Source organism: Oncorhynchus masou, chromosome 1 (genome assembly GCF_036934945.1).
Source record: "Oncorhynchus masou masou isolate Uvic2021 chromosome 1, UVic_Omas_1.1, whole genome shotgun sequence".
NCBI classification, from domain to species: Eukaryota; Metazoa; Chordata; class Actinopteri; order Salmoniformes; family Salmonidae; genus Oncorhynchus; species Oncorhynchus masou.
In genome coordinates, this window is record NC_088212.1 from 64,741,218 (window position 1) to 64,755,663 (window position 14,446).

Genomic DNA, 14,446 nt, shown 5'->3' on the forward strand with positions numbered 1-14,446 from the left:
TTGAGCTCAACAGCTTGGTCATGTTGCTGCTTCAAATACAACGACCGGAACAACAAGACAAACCTCATAAAAGGAGCACAACTACGAGACAGGACATTACACACAGACAGGTTGTAGTATTAAAGCTTCAACACCCCTGGTATATAATTGGCTACATTACCATTTTATGTAGCGGGGAACGTTAGGAAAGCAAGGGGGGGTTTAAATAAGCAATCTGCAGTAGCTATATCCATTTTTTTGTCTTAGAAATCAATGATATATACACATTGATTCTTGAAGAATATAACTTATAAATGCCTCATAAACTTAGTTCCTGTCGCACCCAGTTAAAACCCAAAATATAAGCTTGTTTTACTCAAATGTTTGTAAACATTGTAAATGTTAACAATCACTGCATAGATTCAAAACATGGTTAAAACTATAATTTTGATATCATGGCTGGTTGGTCCTTGCTTCCATTGTTCTGTCTATAAATCCCTCAGCTTTTTACCCAAACAGAGGCGGGGTGTCCACTTTGTTCATTGTTTCAACTGAAGAATGGCCCTTTCATAGAGGACACTACTGAATCGAATTCAGAGATCACCACTGCACTGTCTCAGACAGCTCTCTGCAGAACAGAGCAGAGCTAAGGCTTTAACAGAGAATCACAGCATCAACCATCACTCCATGTCCAAATACTTCCCTCCTGGTTCCCCCTCCTCACTGTAAGGCTCTGTCACAGGCTGTGCTCCAAGCGCCCTTCTTCAGCCTGACCATCAATTACCCAGCAGGCCAATCATGGCAGATGGAGAGTTGGGGGTGGTAAACCTCAGCTGACATTCACACACAGCCTTTCTCACAAAGCCACCTTTGAGCACTCCAAAATGACGAGGCTCAGTTTTGAGTACTTGGCCCAATTATGATCATGTGCCTCGAGCCGAGCTGGGATTGTTTTGAGTCTGTCACAGTCACAAGCTGCCACAATCATGCCGGCACAGACAATGGATAAATAGAGAGTGTGGATGTATCTCCTGAAAAGGAAAGAAAACAACTCATCTATCTTCTCTGAAATCATTATCAATCAAATTCAATCAAATGTATTTATATAGCCCTTCTTACATCAGCTCATATCTCAAAGTGTTGTACAGACACCTAGCCAAAAATCCCAAACAGCAAGCAATGCAGGTGTAGAAGCACGGTGGCTAGGAAAAACTCCCTAGAAAGGCCAAAACCTAGGAAGAAACCTAGAGAGGAACCAGGCTATGGGGGGTGGCCAGTCCTCTTCTGGCTGAGCCGGGTGGAGATTATAACAGAACATGGCCAAGATGTTCAAGTGTTCATAAATGACCAGCATGGTCAAATATAATAATTACAGTAGTTATTGAGGGTGCAACAGGTCAGCACCTCAGGGGTAAATGTCAGTTGGCTTTTCATAGCCGATCATTGAGAGTGTCTCTACCGCTCCTGCTGTCTCTAGAGAGTTGAAAACAGCAGGTCTGGGACAGGTAGCACGTCCAGTGAACAGGTCAGGGTTCCACAGCCACAGGCAGAACAGTTGAAACTGGAGCAGCAGCACGGCCAGGTGGACTGGGGACAGCAAAGAGTCATCATGCCAGGTAGTCCTGAGACATGGCCCTAGGGCTCAGGTCCTCCGAGAGATAGAAAGATAGAAAGAGAGAAAGTGCGAATTAGTGAGAGCACACTTAAATTCACACAGGACACCGGATAAGACAGGAGAAATACTCCAGATATAACAGACTGACCCCCCGACACATAAACTACTGCAGCATAAATACTGGAGGCTAAGACAACAGGAGGGGTCAGGAGACACTGTGGCCCCATCCGATGATAACCCCGGACAGGGCCAAACAGGCAGGATATAACCCCACCCACTTTGCAAAAGCACAGCCCCCACACCACTAGAGGGATATCTTCAACCACCAACTTAACCATCCTGAGACAAGGCTGAGTATAGCCCACAAAGATCTCCGCCACGGCACAACCCATGGGGGGGGGAAGACCACGTCAGTGACTCAACCCACTCAAGTGACGCACCCCTCCTAGGGACGGCATGGAAGAGCACCAGTAAGCCAGTGACTCAGCCCCTGTAATAGGGTTAGAGGCAGAGAATCCAGTGCTCCAGTGCCTTTCCGTTCACCTTCACACTCCTGGGCCAGACTACACTCAATCATCAGACCTACTGAAGAGATGAGTCTTCAATAAAGACTTAAAGGTTGAGACCAAGTCTGCGTCTCTCACATGGGTAGACAGACCATTCCATAAAAATGGAGCTCTATAGGAGAAAGTCCTCCCTCCAGCTGTTTGCTTAGACATTATAGGGACAATTAGGAGGCCTGCTCTTGTGACCGTAGCGTACGTGTAGGTGTGTACGGCAGGACCAAATCGGAAAGATAGGTAGGCGCAAGCCCATGTAATGCTTTGTAGGTTAGCAGTAAAACCTTGATGTTGTTACTGAAACAGTAATAAGTGGACTGGATAGGTCACTGTAGCTACAACTGTATTGCAGTTGAGCTACAAAGGACCAAATAACAATTCCATAGAAAATGGCGAGGGGTGGATGGAAACCAGTGGCATTGCACCCTGAGGTCCAACAATTGTGCCACAAGGTTTCCTGTTATATTCTACTTGTCAGCATTTGTAAATAGGAAGAGTGTTTAGCTCTATTCAAAAAAAAAGTGCTCTTTTACAAGTCAGGTGTTAAGCCAAACAATGTTTCAAAGCCGATTCTGTGTCATGGTCCAGCTGCAATCTGCTGTGACATCATGAGCTATGGAATCCAACAAAAGGATGTGATTTTACACGAAAGCTTGTAATTACTGTTGCTGGTCCTCATTGTGCTCTCTCCATTCCAAACACAGTGTGTCCCTCACTAATGACTTGTTCCTGATGTGTTCATTCATCCTTTACGCTTAGGCAATCTGTTTACCCAATAATTCACTCTATAGCTCACTCATGCCACATTTTTATTTCTTCCTGGAAGAAAAGACTGAGATTACTGATCACTGTTGCTGCATTGAGCCCATATGTTGTTCTTGCAAGTTCAAATCCCCGAGCTGACAAGGTACAAAATCTGTCGTTCTGCCCCTGAACAGGCAGTTAACCCACTGTTCCTAGGCCGTCAATGAAAATAAGAATTTGTTCTTAACTGACTTGCCTAGTTAAATAATAAAAAATAAATAAAAAATATGTGACCTAAGCTGTTATCAAGCTAAATTAGCGTACATGCTGGAAGCTGATGACGATGTAACAGTGCCTGGGAGAGAGGGCTCACGGTGGGCCAGTCCTGGGGAGAATATCTCATGATAGGATGTGAGCTGGGCCACCAATGATGTTTAACGACTATAATCATAATTTGTAGCATTTAAATATCTTATCTTAGCAGATGTGTCAGTCAAAAAGGCTTTGGCTGGTAGTCAGTGTTTGCCATTCTTTTGTATTCAAATCCATTTTGTTTTTTACAAAAGGGATTTGTCTAACATATTATGACTGGAAATGATATGCCTCTGTTCTTTATTAATTGATATCCAATTAAGGCAGTTAAATTAGGTCAGCGCCAGGCGTTCAGGCGGACTGGTGAAATGATTCTGACAGACCATACTTTTCTCAACACATTGATTCAATTATATCCCTTTTTTTCCAGGATGAGTAATCAACTAAACAAAGCCATTCCATTCCCTCTGGGTGTGAGAATCATCCCGCATTAGTTTAAAGTCTGCAAATCATTCAACAGACAGGTTGGTTTACCCATTCAGCTCGCCGCTTAGTGCCCCCACAGAGGATCTGCTCCCACAGGGCTGACTGTCAATGGAGGAAAAACATAGCCCTGGTACTGAAGCTCCTGTGGCATTCAAAGCTGCTCAGCCAGGCCTGGCACACCCACACAGAAACCTATGCACGCCATACACAAACCTGACAATCTGTTTACCCAAAGCCCGATAGAGATACACACGTCACATGCCTGCATTAGATATACTACAAAGAAACAGAATGATTGAAATCAGGAATATGAGGATGGGCTGTTCCAAGACAGGTTCAAATGCAGATGGTTGAATTCACTACCATGATATGGACTATGATAAGAACAGGACGCTTTGGGTTTGTAAATAATACAAATCGGTACGTTTTGGACAAATATTGCATGATAATACCCTCCATCGCTCCTCTGTTGTATGATGTACTGTAGCCTCCCTATAGTCCCTGTGAGAACTTCAAAAATGTTTTCCTCCATCTGTGAACAGTTGTTGGTGGGCAATGCAAGGCTTTGTTCTTTTTCTATTTTCTAAATAGATACTCTACATACAGTGGGGCAAAAAAGTATTTAGTCAGCCACCAATTGTGCAAGTTCTCCCAGTGGCCTTGCCAGTCTCCAGATCTCAACCCCATAGAAATTCTTTGGAGGGAGTTGAAAGTCTGTGTTGCCCAGCAACAGCTCCAAAACATTACTGCTCTAGAGGAGATCTGCATGGAGGAATGGGCCAAAATACCAGCAACAGTGTGTGAAAACCTTGTGAAGACTTACAGAAAAAGTTTGACCTCTGTCATTGCCAACAAAAGGTATATAACAAAGTATTGCGATACACTTTTGTTACTGACCAAATACTTATTTTCCACCATAATTTGCAAATAAATTCATTAAAAATCCTACAATGTGATTTTCTGGATTTTTCTCATTTTGTCTGTTATAGTTGAAGTGTACTTATGATGAAAATTACAGGCCTCTCTCATCTTTTTAAGTTGGAGAACATGCACAATTGGTGGCTGACTAAATACCTTTTTGCCCCACTGTATTTATGTAAGATTCTGTCCTGTTGTGATCTGTCTGAGATTATGAAGCTCTTTGATGCCAAATGGCTGTGTTTGCACTAGATATCACCTGAGCAATCAGTTAGCACATCAGCTGAATGATACTGGGTTTTTAATCAGGGTATTTGTGTAGTCAGGTCTTTGGGACTGTTAATTGCTCCTTTAAAGTCATTGTGCTGAAATAATTAATTAGGGTTTTAATCCCTCATGCAGACAGAGGATTGTTTTTCTGATACTGCTCATTTGATGTCACAATGAGCAGTTGAAAGCACAGAGGCAAATAGCAAATAGCAGATTTAGGTGGAAAAAAGATCAGCATATCTCAGCTCTTCAACAAAAATGTTGCTCCAATTCCATATGCACATGTTCTGAGAAACACTAGTATTAATTGTGGAAGGGTTTAGAGAAATGTATCACTTACAAACTACATGAATGCTGAGCATTTTTCCATTTTACAATAAATTGCTTACGAGAGCGCGATGTGTTGATTAAGGTGCTCAAATGTCAAGTGTTTGAGGCTCGAATTTTATGTGCCATCAGCAAATCAACAAAATCAATGGTGTTGTGGGCTCAAGTGCTTTCTATTCATGAGACCATAAACACTCATACAGCATGGGTGGATGCTGATGAGGAGTATTGAGGTTGATTTTGCCAAGCCAGGTTGATAAACTACCCTGCTAGTTTGACTCCCTGTACAGTGGGTGAAAGTCAAGCTTCATTACGACTTGATTTAGTGTGAAGTACATTTTATTCATACTAGTAGAATGTATAGGAATCTTAAATCGAATCGTGTAAAGAGTGAAAATGACTGCATAAAATAAATAATTCAAATACGGAACTATATTGTAGACCTGTGCTCTACAAAAAAAGAGAAATTGCGTTATTTTAAACTGATACAATTTCTCAGAGAAAGCGATTTTGTTTACCAAATTATAATTTTCTTTCTCATAAAAAGTAGGGGTCAATATTGTTGGCATCTCTGTTTTTAATATCTTTGAATACCTCACCATGCGAGGTTAACGGCAATGAGCCTTTAAAAAAATACGGGAGAACACATTGGGAGGGATCTTAGACCATTCCTACATACAGAATCCTTCCAGATCTTTGATATAATTTTACTGCTCTTATGGACTGCCCTCTTCAGTTCAAACCACAGGTTTTCAATGGGGTTCAAGTCCGGAGACTGAGATGGCCATTGCAAAATGTTGATTTTGTGGCCAATTAACCATTTCTTTGTGGATTGCGATGTGTGTTTAAGGTTATTGTCTTACTAAAATATCTACTTGTGGCCAAATTTCAGCCTCCTGGTACTGAATAAAGTTCATGATGCTGTTAACAATGGCCCTAGGACCAGTGGAAGCAAATAGCCACATAACATCAAAGATCCACCACCGTATTTTCTATTTTACCTACTGTAAAAAATGGTGTTAGATCAAATCAAAATCGAATCAAAGTTTATTTGTCGCGGACACAGTTTTATTGTTGTTATCGCAGGTGCAGCGAAAGGATTATGTTTCTAGCTCAAACAATGCATCAATATCTAGCAAAACAATAACAATACACACCTAATCACCATTTTCTATTTTGTAAAAAAGAACAATAAATTAAGACATCAGAATGAGCATTATCAGAACGAGCAATGTCAGAGTCCGGAATATAAATAAATATGTACATGCATGTACAGTGGGGCAAAAAAGTATTTAGTCAGCCACCAATTGTGAAAGTTCTTCCACTTAAAAAGATGAGAGAGGCCTGTAATTTTCATCATAGGTACACTTCAACTATGACAGACAAAATAAGAAAAAAAATCCAGAAAATCACATTGTAGGATTTTTTATGAATTTATTTGCAAATTGTGGTAGAAAATAAATATTTGGTCACCTACAAACAAGCAAGATTTCTGGCTCTCACAGACCTGTAACTTCTTCTTTAAGAGGCTCCTCTGTCCTCCACTCATTACCTGTATTAATGGCAACTGTTTGAACTTGTTATCAATATAAAAGACACCTGTCCACAACCTCAAACAGTCACACTCCAAACTACACTATGGCCAAGACCAAAGAGCTGTCAAAGGACACCAGAAACAAAATTGTAGACCTGCACCAGGCTGGGGGGACCTAGTGAATGACCTGCAGAGAGCTGGGACCAAAGTAACAAAGCCAACCATCAGTAACACACTACGCCGCCAGTGACTCAAATCCTGCAGTGTCAGACGTGTCCCCCTGCTTAAGCCAGTACATGTCCAGGCCCATCTGAAGTTTGCAAGAGAGCATTTGGATGATCCAGAAGAAGATTGGGAGAATGTAATATGGTCAGATGAAACCAAAATATAACTTTTTGGTAAAAACTCAACTCGTCGTGTTTGGAGGACAAAGAATGCTGAGTTGCATCCAAAGAACACCATACCTACTGTGAAGCATGGGGGTGGAAACATCATGCTTTGGGGCTGTTTTTCTGCAAAGGGACCAGGATGACTGATCCGTGTAAAGGAAAGAATGAATGGGGCCATGTATCGTGTGATTTTGAGTGAAAACCTCCTTCCATCAGCAAGGGTAATTGAAGATGAAACGTGGCTGGGTCTTTCAGCATGACAATGATCCCAAACACACCGCCCGGGCAACGAAGGAGTGGCTTCGTAAGATGCATTTCAAGGTCCTGGAGTGGCCTTGCCAGTCTCCAGATCTCAACCCCATAGAAAATCTTTGGAGGGAGTTGAAAGTCCGTGTTGCCCAGCAACAGCCCCAAAACATCGCTGCTCTAGAGGAGATCTGCATGGAGGGATGGGCCAAAATACCAGCAACAGTGTGTGAAAACCTTGTGAAGACTTACAAAGGGTATATAACAAAGTATTGAGATAAACTCTTGTTATTGACCAAATACTTATTTTCCACCATAATTTGCAAATAAATTCATTAAAAATCCTACAATGTGATTTTTGGATTTTTTTCTTCTCATTTTGTCTGTCATAGTTGAAGTGTACCTATGATGAAAATTACAGGCCTCTCTCATCTTTTTAAGTGGGAGAACTTGCACAATTGGTGGCTGACTAAATACTTTTTTTGCCCCACTGTATATGACTGGTATGTATAGACAGTATAGACAGTATATGAATCGAAAAGGTATGTACAGCAGTAGTTATATAGTATGAGCCATGACTAGAATACAGTATAAAGTGGTTAAAACAGTATGTAAGCGTTATTAGAGTGACCATTGTTCAATGATTTTATGTACATATGGCATCAGCCTCTAAGGTGCAGGGTATAGTACCAGGTGGTAGCCAGCTAGTGACAGTGTCTTACATTTCAGGGCAGATCTTTGATGTTATGCTTGCACTGTTCAACTTTTTTTATTTGTTTTATTTCACCTTTATTTAACCAGGTAGGCTAGTTGAGAATAAGTTCTCATTTGCAACTGCAACCTGGCCAAGATAAAGCATAGCAGCGTGAACAGACAACAACACAGAGTTACACATGGAGTAAACAATTAACAAGTCAATAACACAGTAGGAATTTTTTTTTTTAAAAGAGAGTCTATATACATTGTGTGCAAAAGGCATGAGGAGTTAGTCGAATAATTACAATTTTGCAGATTAACACTGGAGTGATAAATGATCAGATGGTCATGTACAGGTAGAGATATTGGTGTGCAAAAGAGCAGAAAAGTATATAAATATAAACAGTATGGGGAAGAGGTAGGTAAAATTGGGTGGGCTATTTACCGATAGACTATGTACACCTGCAGTGATCGGTTAGCTGCTCAGATAGCAGATGTTTGAAGTTGGTGAGGGAGATAAAAGTCTCCAACTTCAGCAATTTTTGCAATTCGTTCCAGTCACAGGCAGCAGAGAACTGGAACGAAAAGTGGCCAAATGAGGTGTTGGCTTTAGGGATGATCAGTGAGATACACCTGCTGGAGCGCGTGCTACGGGTGGGTGTTGCCATCGTGACCAGTGAACTGAGAAAAGGCGGAGTTTTACCTAGCATGGACTTGTATATGACCTGGAGTCAGTGGGTCTGGCGACGAATATGTAGTGAGGGCCAGTCGACTAGAGCATTCAGGTCGCAGTAGTGGGTGGTTTAAGGTGCTCTAGTAACAAAACGGATGACACTGTGATAAACTGCATCCAGTTTGCTGAGTAGAGTATTGGAAGCCATTTTGTAGATGACATCGTCGAAGTCGAGGATCGGTAGGATAGTCAGTTTTATTTGGGTAAGTTTGGCGGTGTGAGTGAAGGAGGCTTTGTTGCGGAATAGAAAGCAGACTCTAGATTTGATTTTAGATTGGAGATGTTTGATATGAGTCTGGAAGGAGAGTTTACAGTCTAGCCAGACACCTAGGTACTTATAGATGTCCACATATTCTAGGTTGGAACCATCTAGGATGGTGATGCTAGTCGGGCGTGCGGGTGCAGGCAGCGAACGGTTGAAAAGCATGCATTTGGTTTTACTAGCGTTTAAGAGCAGTTGGAGGCCACGGAAGGAGTGTTGTATAGCATTGAAGCTCGTTTGGAGGTTAGATAGCACAGTGTCCAAGGACGGGCCGGAAGTATACAGAATGGTGTCGTCTGCGTAGAGGTGGATCAGGGAATCGCCCGCAGCAAGAGCAACATCATTGATATATACAGAGAAAAGAGTCGGCCCGAGAATTGAACCCTGTGGCACCCCCATAGAGACTGCCAGAGGACCGGACAGCATGCCCTCCAATTTGACACACTGAACTATGTCTGCAAAGTAGTTGGTGAACCAGGCAAGGCAGTCATCAGAAAAACCGAGGCTACTTAGTCTGCCGATAAGAATATGGTGATTGACAGAGTCGAAATCCTTGGCAAGGTCGATGAAGACGGCTGCACAGTACTGTCTTTTATCGATGGCGGTTATGATATCGTTTAGTACCTTGAGTGTGGCTGAGGTGCACCCGTGACCGGCTCGGAATCCAGATTGCACAGCGGAGAAGTTACGGTGGGATTCGAGATGGTCAGTGACCTGTTTGTTGACTTGGCTTTCGAAGACCTTAAATAGGCAGGGCAGGATGGATATAGGTCTGTAACAGGATCTCAGACGATATGAGAGGTTGAACAGGCTGGTAATAGGGGTTGCGACAATGGCGGCGGATAGTTTCAGAAATAGAGGGTCCAGATTGTCAAGACCAGCTGATTTGTATGGGTCCAGGTTTTGCAGCACTTTCAGAACATCTGCTATCTGGATTTGGGTAAAGGAGAACCTGGAGAGGCTTGGGCGAGTAGCTGCGAGGGGGGAGCTGTTGGCCGAGGTTGGAGTAGCCAGGAGGAAGGCATGGCCAGCCGTTGAGAGATGCTTGTTGAAGTTTTCGATAATCATGGATTTATCGGTGGTGACCGTGTTACCGAGCCTCATTGCAGTGGGCAGCTGGGAGGAGGTGCTCTTGTTCTCCATGGACTTCACAGTGTCCAAGAACTTTTTGGAGTTAGAGCTACAGGATGTAAATTTCTGCCTGAAGAAGCTGGCCTTTGCTTTCCTGACTGACTGCGTGTATTGGTTCCTGACTTCCCTGAACAGTTGCATATCGCGGGGACTATTCGATGCTATTGCAGTCCACTGGGCCGTTGTGAAGGTCAACGGCATCACCAAATTTACCCAGTATAGGACATTTTAGCAAAAAACCTGGTTGTCTCTGCCAGGAAGCTGTATCTTGGCCACAAGTGGATCTTCCAGCAAGACAATAACACCAAGCACACAACAAATCCATAAATAATTGGTGAATTGGCCACAGAATCAACATTTTGCAATGGCCATCTGTCTCCAGACTTGAACCCCATTGAAAACCTATGGTTTGAATTGGCAGTCCTTAAGGGCAGACGAAGGATATCAAGGATCTGGAAGGATTCTGTATGGAGGAATGGTGTAGGATCCCTCCCACTGCGTTCACAAACTCATAAAACATTTTAGAAAAAGGCTCAGTGCCGTTATCATTGCAAGGTGAAGTATCGAAAGGTTGTCAATCATTTTCAACCCTACCTTTTTGAGATGTTTTCTTACTTACTCTAAAAAATCTATTTCTCTGAGCATTTCTAGTAAAATACTAGAAATGGCAATACAATATAGCTCAGTATTTAAATTATTGATTTTAAACATGTAATTTTTGCTCATCTTCATCAAGGGTTTCATTTTAGACCCCACTATATGTCTTCATAGTGGACGTTATAACATCATATTATTGTAAAGTAGTGTTTAAAAACATGTCTATACTTTCAAATCATCTGCCCCCCCCTCCCCCCCCTCGCGCCTCCCTCCTTGCTATCCCAGGTGGTGTGTGAAGTATTTGTCTTGATAATGGAAAGGATATTCATGTATAGTTAACAATATATTAAGTCAAAAACATAATGTATAATGATGTAGACCATATCTTCTAAACATCTATTCTGCCCTCTCTCTACTCTTCTAGGTGGTGGGTCAGATCGACAAGCTGACGTCAGACTTTGACTTTGACCTGGAGCTGGATGACTGGACAGTGGCCACAGCGAGCAGCACGTCCAGCAGCGAGAGGGGCCTGGGAGAGGCCTTCAGGCTGGACTTCCTCAATCCTGACGTGCTCTCAGACAGCTGGGAGTTCTGCAGCTATCTGGAGGCCTCCGTCGCTGCAGCAAACGCCGCCCACAAAGCATCGCCAACAGAGCAGCCCACGGATGCAGGGCTGGAGCCGGGGGCGGGGCGTGGGTGCATCCCTACCCAGACCCAGACCCCAACCCCACCGCCCACAACCACCTCAGCCTACTCCCAAATGAATGGGGGGCTGCCCATCCCTAACGGACCTCTCATAGTCACCCCAGACTCGTCCAGTGCCAGCGAAGAGGCCACAAGCTCCACACACAGCCACAAGACCTCTCGCACGTCCGGCACCAGAGAGAGAGTCCGCTTCAGTGACAAGATCCTATACCACGCCCTGTGCTGTGATGATGACGAGGAGGATGAAGAGGAGGGAGATGAGGAGAAGGGCGGCTGTGCGACCCCAGACACTGACGACAGTGAGCCCAGTCCTAGTCAAGCCGGCTCACCCACACCACCGCTCTCCTCCTCAGAGCACTCCGTCCTCCATAACTGTCTGGACCCTTCTTATGTCTCGTTCCCAGTGAACGTGGCAGCGGGGACTCACACGCTGCCCAGAAAGGGTCTTCTCAATCCCGCAAGCTGCCGGAAAAAACTGCTACGGAACAGCAGCACACAGACTGTTTCAGATAAAAGCACCCAAACAGTACTGCCCTATATTCCAGCCAAACAGAAAACAAAGGACCACTGAGAAACAGTAACTTTACAACAACAGAACTGAAAAAGGACTGTGTACTATTTAATATTAAATACATAGATCATAGATTAATACACAAATAAATAAATAAATAAATACATATTAATTACTAAATAAAAACATGATATGGGAAATGACTCGACTACCTAAAGTCATTCTGAGGCTCAGGGAAACAAAGGATGAAGGCAGTTCCTTATGGCAGTAACAGAGAGAAAAGGGACGGACCAAAAGGCGAGTGCCTGCTAATGTTAAGAAATGGACCGAAAGGATTCCCTATTTCTAACCATTTGCAACACTTATTGAGATTACTAAAGCAATCTTTTTTCTAGGAAGTTGAAATTGTTCTGAAATCGGAAAGTAAATGTGAAGAGGTCGTTTCCCTCCTCGTACACCAGTATAAATCACGAGAAAATATCATGCTTGTTCTTTAATTAAGATGTGGTTAAAAAACACTGCACATTCTGTACACTGAGAATCTGTATAAACATTGTCTTTTTCATCTTCCAATTATTTCAAATGTCAAGGGGGTTCCTGGTGTAACAACAGGGAGTGTATCTAGATGCACAAGTCAAGCCTTCTTCTCTCTTTGATGTCATCATAAGTGAGTCAAGGCCCAGAAAAACACGGTTTGACCTGCCCTCGATTTTATTAATCAATTCAATAATTTATCTCTTGATCTGCTGCTGAAACTGTAGTTGTGGAAAGTAAGAAGAAAAACAGGTATTTTTGCGAGATTCTGTGCTCCAACTCCACATTGTGACATTTCCACTTGATCTATCCGTTCCTCTCTGCAAGGGAGCAAGGCTGCTAGGGGTGAGGACTTGAATAGAAGTGCACAAAGTCAAGATGCAAAAGGTTATGTCTCTCCATTCTGAATCCCAGTAGGGATTTGGACTCAATAGAGCAGCATTTTATTCCCAGGGATTATGCCAATAGCAGTGTTGATCAATAAGGCTGATGGAGAGAATGCTGTGAGAGGTCTCTCTGCTGAGCAGGCAGACCCTGCTCCTGGGGGCCCACAACAAAAACTCACACTTAGACCTCCATCTATTTCCTCTGCTATTAGTGGCAGACATGGACAGACGCAGCCTTCAAGAAAGAGATTGGCATTTAAGAAATGTGTGGCCGGATGTGAAAGAGTGGGTGCAGACAGAGAGAGATGGAGAGAGAGAGAAGGGGGGAGGAGAGAGAGGAAGAAAGAGAGGTGGGAGAGTGAATGCATTGGAGAATGCAGGAGAGGGTAAAGGGCTGACCTCACAAAGAAAATGTGCTGCTAGATTGTTGTTAATCAACCCTTGGAACACAATCATTTCCCCTCTAATCACTAGGAGCTGACTCATGTCTCTGAGGATGGCCAGAGAGAACTCTCCTCCCAGATACAGATCTATTACTGTCCATAGGCCCCCAACTGCCCTGGGCCCCAGGTTATAGTACAGAGGAGAACACACACATAATCAGGATTGGACTCTTTCAAGGACAATCCTTGACTACACATTCCTTATATTTATCACATATTTTACATCTCAATATCTTATGTAAAGGGATTTTGTTAAAACACACAATGAACACATCTATAATGTTTTCAAATAAAATAAAATGTTATTAGTCACATACACACGGTTAGCAGATGTTATTGCGAGTATAGTGAAATGTTTATAGATATGAAAGTGCAGCAGGTAATATCCAAAAATTCCACAAAAATAACTAATATCTAACAAATTCCACAACAAAGCAGTGACAGAGTGGCTAAGATGCAATAGATAGGATAGAATAGATAGTGTAGTTAGTATACAGTATATTGTATAGACATATGAGATGAGAAATGCGAGATATGTAAACATTCTTAAAGTGGCATTATTAAAGTGACAGGTGTTCCATATCAAGTCTGTAGGTAGGCAGCCACCTCTCTGTGCTGGTGGTGGCTGTTAACAATCTGATGGCCTTGAAATAGAAGCTGTTTTTCAATCTCTCTGTCCCAGCTTTGATGCAGTTCTACCGACCTCGCCTTCTGGATGGAAGCGGGGAGAACAGGTAGTGACTCGGAGGGTTGTTGTCCTTGATGATCTTTTTTGCCTTCCTGTGACATCGGGTGTTGTAGGTGTCCTGGAGAGCAGGTAGTTTGCCCCGGTTGATGCGTTGTGCAGACTGCACCACCCTCTGGAGAGCCCTGCGGTTGTGGGCGGTACAGTTGCCATACCAGGCTGTGAAACAGCCCGACAGGATGCTCTCAATTGTGCACCTGTAAAGATTAGTGAGGGTTTTTGGTGACAAGCCACATTTTTTCAGCCTCCTGGGGTTGAAGAGGTGCTGTCTGTGTGCGTGGACAATTTCAGTTTGTCGGTGATATGTACATCGAGGAACTTAA

General features: G+C 43.1%; 1 protein-coding gene across 2 annotated transcripts in view; it reads left to right on the plus strand.

Moving 5' to 3' along the window:
- LOC135548116 (inhibitory synaptic factor 1-like) overlaps positions 1-12,591 on the plus strand; it is a 58,811-nt gene extending 46,220 nt beyond the window's left edge. For both annotated transcript variants that reach the window (XM_064977409.1, XM_064977416.1), the window contains exon 3: positions 11,224-12,591. In XM_064977409.1, the coding sequence (XP_064833481.1) occupies positions 11,224-12,075 (852 nt within the window). In that variant the 3' untranslated portion in view covers positions 12,076-12,591. The remainder of the gene's footprint in view (positions 1-11,223) is intronic.
- The last annotated feature ends 1,855 nt before the right edge of the window (positions 12,592-14,446 follow it).